The sequence below is a fragment of the Trachurus trachurus genome, assembly GCF_905171665.1.
Source record: "Trachurus trachurus genome assembly, chromosome: 6".
In the NCBI taxonomy this organism is placed as follows: Eukaryota; Metazoa; Chordata; class Actinopteri; order Carangiformes; family Carangidae; genus Trachurus; species Trachurus trachurus.
In genome coordinates, this window is record NC_139897.1 from 14,271,742 (window position 1) to 14,292,440 (window position 20,699).

General features: G+C 42.2%; 1 protein-coding gene across 1 annotated transcript in view; it reads left to right on the forward strand.

The window, feature by feature from the left end:
• slco3a1a (solute carrier organic anion transporter family member 3A1a) overlaps nt 1-20,699 on the forward strand; it is a 34,531-nt gene that overhangs the window by 5,429 nt on the left and 8,403 nt on the right. Inside the window, exon 2 of the mRNA XM_083973771.1 lies at nt 897-1,353. Coding sequence (XP_083829897.1) covers nt 897-1,353 — 457 coding nt within the window. The remainder of the gene's footprint in view (nt 1-896; nt 1,354-20,699) is intronic.

Sequence of the window (20,699 nt, forward strand, 5' to 3'; positions counted from 1 at the left end):
TGATTTCTCCAGGAGCACGACCAGATGGATTATACTATTTGCACCTGATATTAATATGTGATCTGTATCTAGATAATGACTGGCATTTTGTTTTCTCCTTTCTTCTGATAAGATCTTAATGTAAAAAATTAGTTGGGTGGAGCGGGCAGACTTGTAGACAGGCATCATTCATCACTTCTTCTGAGGCAGGACTTGCTCACTACTGCTGCCGCTGGCTCTTGTTGGGCTCGTCTAACCGAGCAGGATGAGGCAGAGTTAGTTGTGCCGTCAACAATCTCACTGCAATCTGTGTTTGCACGTCGCCTCAAGATGCAAACTACCCAGTGTTTTCACCTGCTTTAACAGATCACACATTAATTCAGTGTTTCTCAACCTTGGGGTCGGGACCCCATGTGGGGTCGCCTAGAATTCAAATGGGGTCGCCTGAAATGTCTAGTAATTGATAAAAAAAAATTACTGATGAAAATATATTTTTTTTACCAATTATTATTCTTTTTGAAATTATGATTAAAAACACCACACTGTATTCTATACTTTCAAAATCGAGTTCAAATAAAATGCAGCATTTTAAAAATATCTTAGCTGTCCATCTTGATTGACGGCCGCAATGATCAAGAGATTGTGGGGGCTGCCAAACATTTGTGATGTCAAAATGGGGTCACAAGCCAAAAAAGGTTGGGAACCACTGCATTAATTCCACTTATGAATGGGACTGAGAAGATTAAATGGATTTGAAATGCTTTTATGTATTCTGATAAATCATATGAGGAAACGGTGATGTGACATTTCTGTGACATTTCTGTGACATCCTCGCTTTTGTGCCACATTGTTTGCTTTCTCCCGCATCCTTCCCACAACCCTGGTTTGAGTCTTTGCTCTGTTGTTGTTGTTTTCAGGTGAGTGTGCTGACCACCCTGGAGCGACGGTTCAACCTGCAAAGTGCTGACGTCGGAGTGATAGCCAGCAGCTTCGAGATAGGCAACCTGGCGCTGATCCTGTTTGTCAGCTACTTTGGGGCCAAAGCACATCGCCCCCGACTGATAGGCTGCGGGGGCATCGTCATGGCGCTCGGCGCTCTACTCTCAGCTCTCCCGGAGTTTCTAACAAATCAGTATGAGATAGGGGAAATAAGGAGGACTGATATGGGACGGGATGAATGCGCCAACACTAGCAGCAAGGATGCCCAGCAGACGGAGGACTTTGTGTGCTCCAACAAGGCCAACACCAACATGATGTACCTGCTGCTGATCGGGGCCCAGGTGCTGCTGGGTATCGGAGCCACGCCGGTGCAGCCTCTAGGAGTGTCCTATATTGATGACCACGTGAAGAAGAAAGACTCCTCTCTCTATATCGGTGAGCCATATTTTATTAAACCCTAATGAACAAAATGTTTCACATCCACATTGCATCTAATCGGTTTGGGAGAAAAAGAGAAAAAAATGAAAGAGATTGCCTCAAGGCCACGATGAAGGAAGGTTTGGGGATCATTGGCTGAATTAAATTGCTGTTAAAGATAAGCAGCGCTCAAGGAAACAGATGATTATCACACTGGAAAGTAAAAATCTATTTACTGCAGCACACTGATTTCCCAAGGCAAGTGAAACTGGTACAGCAGAGAGTCAGCTATGGGTGTATTTACCCATCGCCATCAGGTGCTGTGTTTGCATAGTCTGAGTCAACACAGTCACTCGGTACCATATATTTGTGCTCTTCTGCTGCACACTACCTCCCTTTGTTCAAGCACAGGCCTGCTCACGCGAGTGCCAGGTGAGCACATCTTAGAAACTTTTAATCTCCACGACAGAGGATTCAGTGGGTTAAATGTCTTTGCTTTGCTCAGTCCCCTCTCAAAGGCAAGGTGCTGCTGATGTGGCTCTTTGAGGTTTAAAGGTGCATTCAAAGTGCTCTCTGGGCAAAATCCTGAATGTACACTGGGCTGTTTGGGATGTGTAATTGCTGTGATATGATTTTGCTATTTTCGTCAGTAGCTTAATACTTTTCTCATTAAGCCATGGAGGATTTTTTTTTTTTTTTTTTTTTTTTACCTCTGTGGCTTTTTTAAGTAAGTAGACTAAATGCCTTCTGGCACTAGTATTTTGCTGGTACCAGGAGCCAGTTAGCATAGCTTAGCACAAGGACTGAGGACACAGACTCTGTTTTGAATGTAAACAAAATCCACCATCCATCTCTAAAACCGACAAATCAAAATGTGATATCTTATTTGTTTAATTCATAAAAAACAAATCATGAAAAAACAACATCAGCTCCAGCTATACACTATATTTACCATACAGACATGAGGGGGACATCTCATCAAGTTTCAAACATGTCTAAGACAAGAGTCTTCTCAACAAGTATTGGCAGGAGAAGAAGCTTATTTCCCAAGGCTTTTTGTCTAAAATCATAAACAGCAGCGTTTTCAGAAGCGAGCATCCCTGCTTGATAAACCTATGCACAGTCAGCTGTGAGCCACAGCCTCAAAATCCATTTGATAGCATGGTTCTTTGTTTTGATTGTGACCTGCCTTCTAATTTGTTGTCCAGGCTGCCACATCAGCCTTTGATGGAGTAGATGAGATCTGTTTGCATAGTGTGTGTTTTTTGTTATCACCGTGGAGCAGAGACAATGAGTAGCTGAATGGAGGATGAGTTCAGGCTGACACACACCCTTTCTACACATTCACACAGCAGCATGCTGTGTGGCTGCCTTTTGTCACTCAAATACAGATGTGACCTGCGAACAAAGGCAGCAGTGTGTCGTCTGTAATCTCAAGCCCAAAGCTGATTTTCTTAATTGCCATTCGCTGTATTTAGTTGTACACGTGAACTGTTTTTACAAAAAAAAAGCACCTTGAGCTTTGTTTAAAACAATAAGGAGCATGAAAAAAGTGGCAAAAAAGGCTTTCACATTTTGGCACTTTGGCACCACCATTGTGGCTTGTTACCAGTTTACAGGGGGAAGTGGACTGTGGGTGATTGAAGTTTGGCAGGCGTTGGGGGGCGGGGGGGCAGAGATTTGGCTCTGTCCTCCTCTGATAAGCTGCAAGGAGAGTTGGAGGAAAAACAAGCGGTGAGCAGCGAGGAACAATGTGGTATTGAGTCGCACTCAGCTGATCGTCCTAATCCTTCTGCTGCAGGCATGTCATGTGCCCCCAGCTGCATGAATGGAGCAGATTGTCTGAAATTCTGAGAGATTTCCTTTCACATACTGATAATGCATTTGGATTATTCATCAGTTTACGACAACAAGTTGACATTGTTGAAGCAGAAACAGAAAGTTGAGTTTCGAAAAACATCTGTGTCCAAATATTTGCATGTTTCTTGTAGGTGTCGTACAAGTCCTGGAGGCTTCAGCTTCAGTCTTGTGTCTCATGTAACTTTGTAAACACACCTCAGATAGTTTTACCATGTCAACATCACAATTATCTAATTTTATCTACGTTTTTAGAATGTGGCTGTGAATCTCTGTCAGGTTGTTTTGTCTCTGCAGAGAATCTTGTAAGAGGCCGTCAGACAGAAATTGGAGAGGAAATCACCTCTCAAATCTGAGACCAGGAAGATTCTGCCTACATGTCAAACAGCTACAAACAAATGTGCTATATGAACACGTAGAAGAACTTCCTCTGTTCTCACTGCGCCCTTATTTTCACACCACCAGAATATTAGAAGTACTCACACTTTGTCACTACAGGTGTTAAAGCGCCCCTTCCCATCTCGCCACAACTGTTGCCCTCAGCGGTTGTCGAAGAACATTCTCACTCAGGGGTATATTATTGCTAATTTAGGGTGGGAGTTATATGACCAGGTGAAAAGTGTGTGCGCCTTCAACAGAGGCGGGTCGCCTGCCCTGTCAGGGTATGGAGATGTAGGGGGGAGCAGAGCCGAGAGGCCTGGAGAAGAGCCATAATTACAGAGCGAGGCAGGAATGCCAACCAGCCAGCCATGAGGTAGGTCTGAGTGGGCTGGGACGCACATGCATACCACACAGGCCTGTGAAAAACAACTCCTCCAGAGGCTTCGTCTGCCTGCTTTTACTGTGTATACAGCAGCAGACATGGCTCACTGTGGTTTAAACAACTGTAAAACACACTCAGGCAGGATCGGCTCTGACACTTCAGAGAGCTCTTTGTCTCTCTCTGGTTCAGATATGTTCACTGTCATTGGTAAGATTTTTAGGAGCCTGCGCTGCTAAGTGGTGCGCCTTCTTCTGAAAGGGAAGCACTTAGGTGTAGTTAAGAAACCAGTTGAAATGCCGTGATCACCGTCGTCAAGAAGCCGCTTTAAAAGCGGGGTCGAATGTAAACGCATGCGTTTTATGGGATTCTGTTGTTTTGGTTTGTTCCTCGAGTCTAGACACAGGCGCTTGTCTCTGGCCAAAGGAAACAAATACGATTGGACAGATTGCGTCAACAGGATCTCCATTCCCACTGCTCTATGACCTTTCACTATCCACCGCTAATTCTGGCTCTTCCCACAGGACCCCCGACTGCATAAATGTACTGTACAGGACACAGAGAGAGGCTCAGAGCTGACATCGTGTGTCGTACAGCACAATCTCCACCCAGCTGCCTCTGCACGTTTCAGAGGCTTTTAGGCAGCCTTGGGTCTCTTCATTAAACTGTAATGTACACTATGCAGTGTCTGTGTGCTACAGTACATATATGGGGGAGTTTGAAAGTATAACATTTATTAATTTATCAATGCCATGCTTTTTTATGGACATGTGGACATTGGTTGTTGCATAATAAGAATGATAAATGTATAATAAGAGCCAAAGTGCTGATGGAGAAGTGGCTTCAAGTGTCATCTTTCCAAAGCAGTTTCTTTCACCAGGATAAGTGGCACCGTCTTATTTAAGACGGTGCAAATGATGTGTAAATTAGGGATGTCACAAAACGAAAAATCTGACAGCACCAGTACTAACAAAATTTCATGATAGCACAGAGCTGTTGTTGTTAGCCTGAACAAGCTAACGTTAGCCTTTGTGAACGCTGTCTGTGGTCCAAAGTTACAACCATTTTTACAACACATGCCAGGTGTGTCGCAGCTCACAAACGAAAACATTTGGGATTTTATGTTTTAATAAAAAGTAAATTTGCAGCAGTGCAGTTATCAGTCATAGAGAAGCACAACAACCCATATCTCTCCATCACTCCACCTCTGTTCGAATAATTTCCATTTTCAGTTGTAGACCTGCAGTCCATCGCTCCATTGTGTAGATCCTTTTCAGTCTCTGTACTTACTGAGTTATGGTTGGTGGTTTTGTATCTTTCCAGTTCACAGTTATCATTTTCTTAACAATCAAGAAAAGTATTGCATGTTCCCTTTTGTTGTTGCTGTTTTAAGCCTGTCGTCTTCTTCTCTTTGAGTCAGACTTCAATGTCTGAGCAGGATTTTCAGACTTTGGCATCAGCTTTGCAACAAATGAGGCTAAATGCTAACATCCACATGTTAACAATGAGAGCTCTAATATAGTGCTGTTTAGCAGTTGTAATTACCAAGTTTAATATCTAAGTTAAGCCTGTTACCAATATTGAATTAATCTGATAGTTTTGCAGTTATGCAGTCATGCAGCAAAATATTGGATAAGGTCAAATGTTGACTTAGATTAGCAGATTTTTCAGGCAAACCCTAAGAGCAATCGGTGAAATATTTGAACAGATATTACAGTGAGTTAATGTAAACAGTTCCAAGTCTTGAGTTTCCCCTTGACTTGCTCGATGAATCACCAAACACGTTTCCACCGGGGGAAAAAATGCACTGCTCGTATCACATTTGCCATTACTGATTTTTGACTGGAAGAAGGGGCGTCTAATGGTAATTTCAGCTGGACTTTACAACGCCATGCACCAGTGACAGACAGCAGTCGCTGGATACAGCAGCACAGCAGCCAAAAGTACGAAAGGCCTCTGAGTTTTATTGCTGAATTCGAGCCTGTCAGAGGGACTGTAGAAGACATACTCTCTCTCTCTCCTTCTCTCTCTCTCTCTGTACCAAACTACCAAACTAGGAAGGACAGACGAGCTGTAGAGAAACACAAAGGTCCTTTTTTTCCATCGTGGCCTCAGACTAGATAACCGCTTCTACCAGGAAGGTAGAAGTAATGAAAAATTTGCATTTCCATATGCCCTTATCGTTGCTGCCAACCACTGGTTTGTATTTTATTTCCAGGCCCTAGAACTGTCTTTGACTCAATCGGCTGTGTATTTCTTCAGACTTTAATATTTCAGAAATCTTCTGATACTATATTTCATCATTTTATGTTCACTCCAGCTGTGCAGGGTAAATTTAGCTTCAGGTTCGGTAGGAAAACCGATGGCAGTAGTCGCAGAGACAAAGGTCTCAGAAGGATCCTCGAGAGACTTGTCAACATTCCTGCTAAAATGCTCTGACTCCAAACAGTTGCTGCAGTAGGGCGTTTATATAAGCTACTTAAACTCAGCGCATGTTAATGTCATCTTGAAGGATTAGATTCTAAATGGGTTTTTCCGTCCCTGCCATAAGCTGCATGCTGAGTTTGCCTAGCAACACCAGTTTGTTTTATCTCAAGATGATAAACGCTGTTGCAGTAAAACGTTTGTCAGCCAGCCGCTGCTCCTCTGCATCACTGTAATGAACTGTGTGTCTTTCCGCCATGTGTGACAGCAGGCTCCACAGTGTGCAGTGCCACGACGAGCTGGGTGACCCAGAGGCGCTGACGTTGTGCTGTGGGCCCGAATGCGGCGGCCACCCCCCACCCCCCCCTGCACTGTTACTTTTAGTCTGGTCCTAGAGGTAGAGAGAGGGCAGTAAACATGAGATTATCTTGTATCCAACTGGTCAACAACATGCTGCTGCTCTGTCAAAGCTAATCAGTAATTATCCCCAAATACTCTGAGTATCACATCATGTAAAGGAGTCAGAGGGGAACTGACTGAGCCAACATAATGCTGTGCAGAGGGACACTTTGCAGCGCGTCTGCTTTTGAAAATGCGAAGTCATACTGACTGATTAGTGACCGCCCCGAGTGAAAGTTTCATTGAATTTAAACAGAGGGAGTTATTTGATTTGAGTCTGCCTTCCTTCCTTGAATCTAATAAGGGCATCTCTCAGTCCTGTGCAGTGATGAGGCAAAACATGCACAGCGTGTTTGTCCACTGTTAATAATTCCACATTTTTTCCTCAGCTGCTATTTGCAGATGAGGAGAGCTGGTTAAAATAGCTGTTTGTTTACATGTAGGTCTGATAGGAATCAGATTGGGTGGGTGGGTGTACAAAAATATCTGAGAATGTTAAATGAACCTCAGATGGGTGAAGAACAAGGTTGATTTTTTTTTTTTTTTTCCTGTTGTGCGACAGGCCACATAGTAGCCTCTAAAGGATTCATCATCTGACCGCTGAAGTGAATCGCCTCCCCCGGTCAATCTGCTGTTTTTGTGGAATAGTATGGCAGCAATCCCGTAATTATGCCAGTGCATGTTTTGCTACAGTCTGTCCAGTCTGGTCAGATCAGATGTAAACATCCAAAGGTAAAACCATTATTTTGTAGAAAGGTGAAGGAGAAAAACGTAAACACATATGAACCCGTTACCAGCAGCTAAAACATTTTTTAAAAAACTTTTTTATATCTTGGCTAAAATTTGAAGTAAAATCGTGTAGACTTGTAAAGGTTTGCAGTTAATATTAATATTCTGAAATTAGTCATTCACAGTTGCTGATTTTCAAAGGATTCATGAATGAAATCATAAAATCTCAAAAACAAGAAGTGAAAAAGGGGGACACTAGAGAAGCTTGAGAAACTGGCTCAGTATTGAATGAATGAATTTGTATGTGCACATGTGAATGGCCATCAATTCATTTTAAATTAATTTATTAAAAAACAACAACAACATAACAGTCAAATAAAAATATGTTGTAGTTTCAGTCTTACAAATTTTATTATGTCGCTTTTTATATAAGTCAGATATTATTGTCTCATGAGTATCTTTGGGTTGTGGTGGTAATGTTAGCTAGGTTAGTAGGCTATAGCTAAAGGAATATGATCTGAGAGTGGCTTTGTGTCAGAGATTGACTTAGATGGCTTAGATCAAACTAATGGTCAGACCTCAGACAGATGCCCATATTCATCAGTCACGCAGATATATCTACTTCCTAACTATACTAAGTAGGACTCTTTTTGCTTTTTTTAGTCATTCAGTACCAGTGGTCAGCAGGTGTCATCGAGTGTTACCATGGAAACTTGGCTCACTAGCTCAGAGTTAGCCTGGGAAAAAAGGCCTGGTAACTTTAAAAGCTTAAAATAAGACCAGTCATTATTTTTTTATGAAACTATGTAACTTGCAGCAAACTAACCTAAAAGCAGTATTCAGACTGGTCTAAAACACGGCCGCCCAGTGTGAAACCAGCCCCAATACAGCGCGGTCGGAGGCGTTCGCTGACCCTTTAAAGTTTGTCTTTAAAGTTCCACTGATGAACGAGGCCAACTTCTCCAGCCCGATGAAGCCTTCATCCCTCAGCTGGACCATCAGAGAAAAAGAGGCGGCCTGAATTTGGGAGCTGGTAAATAGGTCAGACCTCTGTATGAAATGTATCAGTGTTAGATATCAGATATGACACCCACAGGCAGTCTCACCACAGCCTGCAGAGCTGCATGTTGAAATTCTGGTTACTGCCACAAGCTCGTCTCTGTGTTTTCCCCCCCACACCACCACCATCTGTAGCAGTGCAGTTAACACTCAGTGGCCTGAAAGGTGCTCTTGCGTGGCACCCTGCTGCATCGTCACCTTCATCATGTCCTATACACATCTTGTGACACCCTGTTACTCGTCATCACGAAAACCCTGTGGCCTCAGTAAACCTCACCACACCACCGTGCAGCCTCCTCCAGGCAATCTGGGTCAGGCTCTGTCACTGCTGATTAAAAAGGGGGATTTTTTTGTCATCCACTGGGGGGAGGAGCATGGGGATAAGAGGTGGGAGGAGACAAATCATAAACACAGCAGCATCAGCAAGCCGTTGCCAGAGAAACGGCAGGGTTGTTAGGCTGCTTTTTTTTCTTTTTTTTTTCTATTGCGTTGAGATGCTTCATCCTTCCTCTGCTCCTGCTGTGGTGGATGCAGCTGTCACTCTGATGGAGGCTCGGGCTGCTGGTCAGCTGCAGACTCGCCGTGCACTGCAACTACTCCTTTTTCAGAGGGGAAAAATGAGCAGTCCTGACCTTGGACAAGGACTTTGCCCAGGAAATACAGATTCACACTGGGCTCGTGGCTTTACCACAAATCCCAAGCCTCATTGATTGAGTGGTGTGTAAGTGGTTGCTCTGTGGGCTCCTAGGATTACTCAGAAGCATGTTCAGCACTTAATCCCCATATCAGTGATGTCGGAGGGTGAGGGATAACAGTGCCTAATTAAATGGACTCTGATCAATAGGTGGGCAGTAATTATGATTAACTGTTTGGTTGAGTCAACTTTTATTTACTCAGTAGGCAAACAAAAGTGAGTCTTAAATCTAAATCAACTGTGTCAGGGTCCATTTGATAATAGAGCTAAATGTTCAATTGCCCCAAATCAAGCTGTTAACCAGAGCTATTTTCTTTGTGTTGTAAAAAATTACTGCTCAGTTTTCAATTCATACCGATAACTTAAAGGGATACGCCAAAAAAAAAAGTCTTTTCATGTCTTACCTCACTCCCGAGTCCATGACAAGCAGATACGAAGACACCATCCTTTCAACTGTGCGTGCAGTAACAAAGGAGAGTCCCTATCGCCCGTGATTAGCTTAGCTCAAATGCTGGAAGTTTATAGGTAGTGTTAGCCTGCCTCCACCCAAAGTCATCAGAGACACTCTTCAGCAACTCTAAACGGAAACTGGCGGGTCGATCTTCGTCTTAGAGCTGACAAAACTCTCGCATCTTGAGCGGTCAAATGCCGGTAACGGGACGAGATCGGTCAAAATGCAGGACGGTTTATTTTGGTTCAAGCTAGCTACATCGAGGGGAGGTTAGCTTCCTATTTCAAAGTAAAAGCACAAATTCTATCGTCATGGTTTTTCTGTATGTAAAGGGAAACAGGTGTTTGTGTGTAACCGGAAGTGCTTGAGTAGCGCCGAATTCGTCCGAACAAAATTGTAAACAGCTGGTATTTAGACAAATTAACGACACACTGCTGATCTAAACGGCTACTTTCTCGCCTAAAAATGTTTGAAATGTCGATAAAGTGATATATTTACAGAGTTTAGAGCTAAAATGAAATCAGCTTCTGACTGCTTCTGGCTGACTTTTGGCTTGGGTAGGAGGCAGGCTATCCCTTCCTATACACTTCCAGCGTTTGAGCTAAGCTAATTACGGGCGATACGGCTCTATCTCCCTTGTTACTGCACGCACAGTCTAAAAGGATGGTGTCTATCTGCTTGTCATGGACTCGGGAGCGAGGCAAGACACGTAAAAAATGTTGGCGTATCCCTGTAAATTATTCTGTTGGTGTGGGTGTGCAGGGGCGTGTGTGTGTTGGTGTTATGAAGGAATATGGTCCTGGAAACACCAAGGTTTTGTCACCACATCAGCATTACAAACATGCATGACACAACACATGACAGGTGTGTAGTTAAGATGAGAACAACTGCTGAATAGGAAGATGATATTGTTGTCTGACCCACGAGGACTGAGTAATAATGTGGTAGGCTAATGTAATGTGATAATGTAATGTTGTAATGACTGAGTTGTCATGGGTTTGGTCTGTGAACACAGCATGACTAGTGCAGACAGTTCAGTCTAACATAAATAAAAGCAAACCGGTGGATGGACTTGAATTATAAGAACTTTTATGCATAAGAAATAATATGTTTTATCATAAAAAACATTTAAAGCTCTCATGATCTGAACCTGTTCAGCTGCTTGTAATAAAAGGTGTGTAAATGCCTTCATTGCTCAGTCGGTGTCATGGGAATATTCAACAAACACGAGCACTGTGGTCTGATTTTTTTTGTAGGTTGTGGCTGCGGGTTGAGAACATTAACCAGGCCAACAGTGAACCCTGTGGTGTTTTGTCTCACCGTCATAAACACATGGTGACTGTCGATTCAAAACGACACTTTGTGCTCCTACTGTAGTTTTCAAAGTTCATAAATTTGCATGATTCACTTATTCACAATGTGACATATGGGTGTTTTGTTCTTATTAAACTTTTTCCTCCATGAAACACCTCCCGCATTTGTTCTGTCCAGTCGATTCTTCTCCTCTTCAGGATGCTGCACAATTTGTCCTCCATCGCGGACATGGCGGTGTATGGCCAGCTGTGTAATGTGCCTCTCTCTGCCTCTCATATATTCCTGGGGAAAGCAGGAAATCAGGCTGCTGGCATCTCCAGACTGATAATTAGACCGAGTTACCAGCTGAAGAAGCTGTTGCCAGCTGCTGTCAAACAGTCCCAAACCTCTCGGAGCTCCTCGTCCTCAATAGAGCAGCTGCATCTCTCCAGTGGAGAGACATATACGCTCTGGTGCGGTGTCCTCTCTCCTCCACGCCCTCATCCTACCACTGAACTACCTAACAATGGAGACTGTGTGTGGTTCCCATCCTAGCTCCAAGCAAACATCTGAAGCAGGATTACAAACAGATCACTGTAGCAGGGCAGAACGACAGGGCTTTGCTCTGTTGCATTAACTCCTGCCCACCGTCTATCCGTCTTTCCCTCCCTCTGTCTCCCTCTCTCTCTCTGTCTCTCCCTCCCTTGACTCTGCTGACCCGCCATCCACAGAGTTGGCAGTTTGACCGAGTCCTCTGAGCTTCCAACATCGCATCAGTGCCTTGTTTGAAAACATGCCTTGTCTGTTTATGTAATCTTATGGCACACAAACACCATCATTATTATTATTGTAACAGCAGTCAACGGTTGCATTACTGTAATATTTGAAAATCTCTAGCTGTGCGGAGAAAAGACCGGGCATTACTGATTCATGGAAACGGAGAATTACTGTACGACGTTTACAGTAAAGATCAGTTCATTAATTAGTGGATTTAAGTCAACAGGACATGAAACAAAAACAAATGAACTCCAGTTAGAAACTAATACCCATGTCATTTAGGTTAATGAGGGTTTTTGCTTCCTCCTGGAATAGTTGGAGTGTGATGACACAAGGTTAATTGGACTCAAAGATTAAGCGGCTGCATGTCAGGTTAAAGTAGCCTAATGCCACTGACCTACAAGGTAGAAGAACCAGATAATATGGAGACACATGTACACCCAAGATACATTTACAACTTCTTCACAGTAATAATGTTGTCACACCTATAACACACTCTTAAAATATGTATATTTCTGTATATATACAGAAATATTTACTATGACACTACATTTTGCACATTATGAGGTTTTCATTACAAGATAATCACAATAACAACATGACTGCAGTATCTATAGGAAAAGTCACCTGTCATATTTACTGTTTATTATGCGTTTTGTCTCTGAATTCGTTTTTCGTTGATCTTAAAATCTCATTAATCCTCGCTTCGGTTTATGATTTTTTTTTTTCTTACTTACCCACTACGTCATTTCTTTGACTTTTTCAATACTTGAGTGTAATGAGTGGGTGCATAATAACCACAGCACTGCTGTTATGATGTGGATAAAGCTTTTTTTAATCTAGAAATACATGAGTAATTTCTGTGTTTTCAAAGTAATTGGCTGGAAAATATGAGACGCCTTACAGATATATTGAACTCTGGGGTCTGGGTTTAGAGCAGGTTGGAAGGTCTTCCTGCGTTCAGGAGAGTTGGTTTTCATGAACATGTCTTGTGTTAATTTACAGAGCTGGTTTAGTTTAAATGCAACAGGAGCTTTTTAAACATTCACACCCACTTTTAATTTCCCTTACATCCATTTGTTGATTTAACTTTTTTTTCTCAATTTTTATGATCAAGATTGGATATTAATCTCTAGTATTTGTATGTAATGAGACACACAGGATATGAACACACTCTTATACTGTTACTTTCCCAAAGTTTAATATAATGGCCTCACCGTCTTATATAATGGAAGAGGGCTGGGCTGGATGTGGATTTTTTTTTAAATTATTTTTAAGATTAAAAGCATTTATTTCAGTGGCAGTGCTTCACTGTTTTTAGAAAACCTTTTTTCCTCTTCCCCCACCAAGACAGTGTGTTTTACTTAAGTGATTTTTCTCTGTATTGTCATCCAAAGAGTCATGAGATGTGGCAGCTCGGTTGTCGCAGCCCTTGAATTATAAAACAGGACAGAGATGTGTTGGGCACAGCAGATCTTAACTCAGCCAGTTTTTTTTGTTTTTACCGCTGATATATAAACGTTGGTATGAGTTTAATAAAACAATATCAGATGTAAACAGTAGGCCTACAAATTGTGATGAAATGCATGATAAATTCCTCAATGAGTTATAAAAAATTCCAAAAAATAATGTTTCCTGTGCAAATGTTTGACCAATAGTCTGAGCCCAAAGATGCTCAGTTCAAAATTATTAAAATGTGAAAAGTCATATAATTTTACTAAGGTACTGTAACAGTGTAGATTTCCAAACATACAGTTTTTGTTTTATGCCCTGTCATTTATGTTTAAAATAAATGAAAGTTCACATAATATACCACACGATGAATATTAATATTATGTTCTTATGCAAATTGAAATAAAATTTGCATTTATACTTTCACCAACTTCAAAATCGCAAGCCCCTCCTCTGAAAATCCGTGACTGTCTTTCCATCTTAATGTGAAGAATGGTAGTAGATTATATATTTGTGTTGTAGTTCTGCATTAAATGTTACTTCCAGTGATATTTCCTAAGTCTTATTTACAGAAATAACAAGCTTCATGTGTCTGGCATTAGGATGTGAGGCAGCGATGATGGGGGCATCTGCGTAAAACAATGGAGCGCTGTGTGTTGAATTACAGGGGATGATGTAGTTGAACACAAAATGCGTGTATAGTCGGCTCAGTGAAAGTCACTTGATTGTGCTGCCACATAAAAACAATCTGTTATCAGAAGTCTAGACTTGTATCAGGAGTCTGTTCTGATGTCGATAGGAGGCAGTGAAGCCTTCAGCGAGGCCCAACGGTGACCTCCCATTTCAGGCCACGACCTCTCAGAGGCTTAGATTGAGCCAGAGCTTGGCTTAACATGACAGGGCGTCGAGGGGAGGAGAGCTGCTGCTGAGAAGTCGGCGTGTCGTGTCGGGGCCGGACGCGGCCTGGACGACGCTCTGCAGTAACTCCACTGCTCATCCTCAGGGTCAAAATGCTAATAGTTTTTAAACGTGTCCTTAAGCTGCACTTTTTATACGGTGACCATATGGCCGCAGTGAAACCGTTTCAACCCTCGTCTGTGCCAGTGCAAGTTCCAAATGAACCGGAGGAGGAGACGCTGCTTTAATGTCACATCACAGCTGGCCGAGTGCAGGGGGGCAGTTTCAAATTTTATACATTTTGACGTAAGCGGAAGTTAAAGTAGGATGATCCTGATGTAATGGCATTTGAATGTGAGTCGAGAGCCTACTTTAAGCTTTGGCTTGTTATTTAGGTCATTGCTGTGAAGAGTCAACAGGGTTACTATAGGGCACAGCTAACGCAACCATATTTTTATCGCATTTAATTCAGAGCTTGAATAGTATGTTGGTGATCAATTTTGTTGATCATCAGACAAATTATTATGGTAATAATTGTAGTAATTTTTCAAGTCAAAATATCATGAATGAATTTGCAGATTTGATGTATGTTTTTTGTATAGTTTTTTTTTTTTTTTGATGAAAACAATAAAAATTTTGTTTTCACTTCTATTTATGAGAATTAACTGAATATTTTTGGGGCTTTTGACCACAGATCAAATACAATAAACAATGTCTTTGGCTGTGAAAAATGATCGCATGCATTTTTCACAGTTTTGCATAAAACGCACTGCATACAGATGAAAACAGGTTTTCTTGTTTGTTTCTCAGTTGGTACACAGTGACCTTCAGTACAGAGAAGCTTTGTTACAACCAGAATACAGTGGTGCAAACTCATTGTGCTGGCTCACTAAGACTTCCTGCTTTGAGTGTGGGACTGATCAGTTCCTCAAAACTGATTTTGACATTGATACTAAAAGCCACTCAGGTGGGCTGAGGCTTCAATTCCTGGGGTGAAAGCTGCTGTCTAATGCTGTTAGCCCTTACTTGCGGATCACTGAAGATTTGGTACCATTAATCTCCTCTGTACCTCATCAAAATAGACTTCACCTTAGAGGGACTTTTGCTTGCCTTTTTCCTGTTTGTTATCATCTCGTCGCCGCGAGAGGGGCTGGCTTTACGTAACAGCTTTCTGCAGAAACTGACATTGGCTGACCTTTTATACGATGCAAATCTTATCTGATCTCAGTAAAGGGATTTATTATGTTTAGATTGGTTAATTTGTTGACAGCAAGTGTGTTTTGTCGTTGTTGACGTCTCAAGTGTCAGCCGAATGTCACTGAGTCTGCAGAATGAGACAGTCAGTAGGACCATTTTTAGTTAAAGGGGGAAGTTAGTGGGACCTCAGATAGATATTATTTGAGAAATGTAAGATAAGAATTTTGTAAGTTCCCCTCATTGTGCCTGAGGACAAGTGACTCAGAGAACAGATGTGACAGCAAAAAAAACTAAACTGAACTTTACCGAGTGGACATGCAGATATAAAACACTCTCCAACGTTCATCTCATTCATTGAAATGTGCACAGTTGGTCTTGGTTGAAGGAGCGCTTTGGTCGTAGTGGATGACATCCTGCAGGCACCGTGTGTTTACCAGAGTCTGTCGCTGTTATTAGCGCATTAAACAAGCAGCAATTTGAGAAGCAGAGAGATTATAATGACTATCTTGAATAGCTGTTAACTTTACATGCTAAGACCTGGTGTTAAAAGCACTTTCCTAATGAAACGGCAGCACAATATCACAGCAGACTTGTCAATCATGGGGGAAATGGGATGCATGCTGCTGACGTGTGTGTTTAGTAGGTAGTAAACAGAATGTATTGATCTCTTCAAGTAAATCCACAGACCAATGAGCTATGGGTAAGACAAACATGATATCAGACATGCACACAGCCATCATACTCTCAAGTTAGGTGGAAGAAGATGATCTGTGTAGACAACACTAGCGCTTGTTTGTTAAAGCAGAAGTAAGCGGAATATTTGTGTTAATATAAGTCTTGTATAGTTATATCTTCCGGCGGCAATCACTTACATAGAGAGTTTGGTCTGAAACACGGGTCTGTCAGTCACTCTGCTCTGCTGTAAGCCGAGGAGAAAACTTTCCTTGTATCCTACAACCTTTATCCAATGAGGAGAGAGAACGGCATAAAGGGGCAGCCCTCTCTGTGTGTGCAACCAAGGGATGCGCGTGAATGTGGTGACGTAGGGACGAGGACCAATAGATCCATGACGAGGGCGGGGACTGCTAACTCTTCTGCTTTAATACAACTTCTAATTTGCGTGTATTAAATGTTTTAAGTGCCAGTTTTGCTCAAAATAGGGTCAGTTTATGCACTCTCTACATGGAACATCAGTGTTTTTCCATTAACAGAACATCAGTCACGAGGTTGATAACCACCAGTCACTGTAATCACACATGGTTTTTTTTTTTTACCTTCAACACATTAGCATGGACGATTCGACATGATGGGTTGTGTCACTTTGTGGCTGGTATGAGTTGACACTAGAGATGGCATAAGCAGATTGAGTGATTTGTTGTGGCCACCGTACATTTCCCTATCAGGCTCGTTCACACTCTGTATCTTCCCGTGCTAATTATCTGTCATGTCTCATTTTGTCAAACACTAAGAGTCCTCCACACATATTTACTGTCTAAACTGTTTTGTTGGTATAAAAATCCATGATTCAAAGACCCATAAATGACCTTGTGTGCTTCTTTTTTTTTCCCTTTTTCTTTTTCTTTTTTTTCTCCTAATGGGGGAAAACATTTTACTTTTGGAGCTGATGAGAGCAGAGGAAGCACGTTGCCAGGAAGCAGATGGTTGGTTGCTAGGCGTGGTGGTGTGTGTCTGACTTTTTCGAAGTTGAGGTGTTGGGTGGTTATTGTTGGATTGTGTAACTGTGAAAGTTGTCCCTTTTGTCTAACTGTCAGCATGAATGATACCAGCCCACTGTACAGTTTACATGCAGGAAACAGCCTGTGCTCAATCATCTGACATTTCTGGCCAGTTAAAGTGTTTCTGCTGAGACTCTTCAGATGTTAAAGAAAGAAAGAACAAAGTCTTTACACTTTTACACAGAGGATGTCATGACCTGATGTACAACAGAGGAGGAAGAGAAGCCTTTTGTTTGAAAGCTCTATAAATCTCACAGTCTTAAAATTATATAGCTACTTTCAAGATAACCTTTGAAACTCGTTCTTTTCTTTACGCGGCTCCTCTGCCCCAAAACTGTTTGATTGACCCTCTGACTTAAACTAAAAAAAAAGTTCAGGCTCTAGTGTTGGAGAGCTGAGGCACGGGCTCTGAGCTTCATCTGTAGCAATCACTTAGCTCACTCTCAGTTTCAGTCTGGCCCCATGTGAAAGTGGCACAAGCTGTTGTTTGGCCTCCCACATCGCAGCGTCCCTCTGCTCTTATTTAGTTGGGGAGATTGCCGAGCCGACTTGAGCAGGATTAATGGAGGCAGAGAAGGAGTTCCCTTTGTACAGTGAGAGCAGGAAACGAACTGAGGACGGTGGAGCTGTAATGAATCTGACACTTGGAGTCCCGTGAGCTTTTCTGTTATAATCTTCAAACACTTAGATGGTGTAAAGAAACAAAACTTGGCGACTGGGGGCTTTTTTAAATGTCGAGGACCCTAATGTAATGTCTGTGTTGAACGGCTTTTAAAAGCTGCCTCTCACTTGGTTTCACCTGGCTCCATGTTAATCTCAGGAGTGTTTTTTTTTTATGTTGAGTGTAGCCCAGCCTGCTGCTCTCATCTTCTCCTCTGTTATTGCTTAATCCTTGCATGGTATTTTGGCTCGACCGTTACAAGTGTACAAGATGCAGGTTCCTGTATGTCGTGTACTTAACGTGGAAATGCTGTGTCCATGTGTGAAGAAGAAGAGCGTGACGTCAAGTACCTGTCATTTCTGCTAAACCACAAGTGCTCCACAGGATACAGAAAACGCCCTATACCTTCTTTGATGCGCACACGTGGGCATTTGTTCAGACATTTAACATTTTGAGTTAACTTTCAAAATGTAGTGCGTGGGTTAGAGGAGGACGCATCTGTGGGTTAATTAATATTCGGAAAAGGACCAGCCTCATGGACAGCAGCTCTTCCAGTCTTTTCTCTGGGTCTCTAAACAAATTAGAGGGAGACAAAAACACTAGAGCCGAGCTTTGTAATTGAATTACATCTGACATGCTCCTCTGAGAGTATAATTCACAGGATACTAAAAGGCTGAGGCGAACTACAACATGAACAAATTAGTTTGTTTAGTACTTATCTCGTAACAGGACTGCTGGAAGGGAAAAGGGATTTAGAGGCAGTTTGGAAAAGTGGTGTATTACAAAGATTACCCGTGGCTCTGGTCGTGTATTGTCCTTCATGGAGATTTAATGTGCTTAACTTAGGTTTTTCCTTTTTTTCAGTTTAATCCTGCTGTGAAATAACACAAAATATGTCCTGTTACAGCTCGACCAGGCACACTTGTCTCTTTGTTTTTGCAACGGTCTCCAGTCACAGTCGGAGTTGGCTCTTTAAAGAAGCCCTGAGGCGGATGGGACAGAGACATTGGTAAAGTAACCAAGCTTGTCGATATGGGCCCAGGGGAATTGCTCAGATGAAGCGAACCAGATCAGCTCAGATTTGTGGTAGCACGTCTCTTGTATCCTGTCCACAGAAGTCTGTCTGTACATCTAGGTGTCTAAAATATAAAGGTGTTAATTTCATCATAATTAACTTTTTTTCCCACTCCGTAATTCAGAAACTTAAGTGCGTTCCATGTGATCAGTGGTGTTACCTTTGCCCGCTGAAATTGTTGCACTGCATTTGACATGTATTTGTTTGACCAGACATGGCTTCTTGTAGCTATGCACCGCTCAGGTTGAGGTTCAGTGTCATTCATATCGGTGGTTTCAATTTGAGCACACATGTGACTGAACACAAGGTAGCATTTTTTCCAAGGGGACATAGTGAAATCAGTGAGAGCAGCACCTGGAAAGCAGTGATTCATTCTTGCAGTTTCTTAAATCTATACAAATGAACCATGAAAACGACAATTTTTTAGCTTTAACAAGTTACGTGCCATGAAAGATTAAGCAATTAAACTACAACTAGCAGTTTTTACACTTACACAGCAGTAAAACATGTAAATACTTCTGGTCCGTTGTTTTATTTGGAAAGAGCCCGGCTAGCTTTGCTCCTGTTTACAGTCTTTGTGTTAAGAGAAGCTAACCAGCTGCTGGCTGTAGCTTTGTGTGTATCATGCTGAGCTGACAGTGATATCACTTTTCTCATCATGGCGAACAAAGATCTAAAAACAAAACTGAATAAGCACACCTAGAAGGAAGTTTGGTTAATTTAACATGAAGGCTTATTCACCAAATCTACTGAAGTATCACCTGGAGTCAAACTGGACAATTAAAGACATAAAGCGGTGTTTGATATCTGGTCTTTTCTGTCTAGTTAGGAGCTTATAATACGTTTTTTTTATCTTCAGCATCTCACATTAAGTAGATTAGTTTCTTGTGGATGGAGGGAAACTGAACTGAAGCAGTGTCGGACTTTTCCTCTGTTTTGACTACAAGATCCAGTTTGTCTTCATAGCAGCTTAATCCCACTGTAAAAGACTAAATTTGCTGCATGCTTTTCCTCTGCTGGCTGTGAGCTCGGAACAAGGGGGAAAAAAAGGAAAAAGCTATCAGAAATATTTTTAATTAATCTTCCACGAGTACATTATTATCACCAACTTCAAAATCGCACGCCCCTCCCTTCTTGTTCATGAGCAGCAGATTGATAAGGGGCTTGGTCTTTCTTAGATCAGTGATCTTTTCCACATGCAATGCAAGGCTTGTGCGGTGGCACAGTGTTATCATCAAGGCCACAGAGTTTCTTAAAGCAACTGGGGATAATAGTCAAGGATCTCAGTGGAAACATTTATCCCCTCAGTGGTCGCGGGGCCTGCGGGCTGTAGCTGAGCCCTCGTCTCCTGGAAGGTGATTTCACTAACTGAATTTCCTCTTTGAGGTTTCCTGCAGTTGTGATGTTGTTGCTACGAGAAGACAACACTCTAGTTTCTAAGGAAACACTCAAAACAGAGGTTGCACACAGGCTTCATTTGCAACACCACAGGCAAATTTGCTGTTCACATAGTGACTGCAAGCCTTGGCTCATGAGAGGGCTGTTAAAGTGCACATTTACACTGGTGTAAACACTCCCTGATGGGCCACAACAACACATGTCCATGCTCGCTGTGTGTGTGTGTGTGTGTGTGTGTGTGTGTGTGTGTGTGTGTGTGTGTGTGTGTGTGTGTGTGTGTGTGTGTGTGTGTGTGTGTGTGTGTGTGTGTGTGTGTGTGTGTGTGTGTGTGTGTGTGTGTGTGTGTGTGTGTGTGTGTGTGTGTGTGTGTGTGTGTGTGTGTGTGTGTGTGTGTGTGTGTGTGTGTGTGTGTGTGTGTGTGTGTTTGCACGCATGTGTGTGGGTGTGAATGCCCCTATGTGAATATTGGATGTGGTTTAAAGGTGTTGTTTCAGATGAGCCGTTA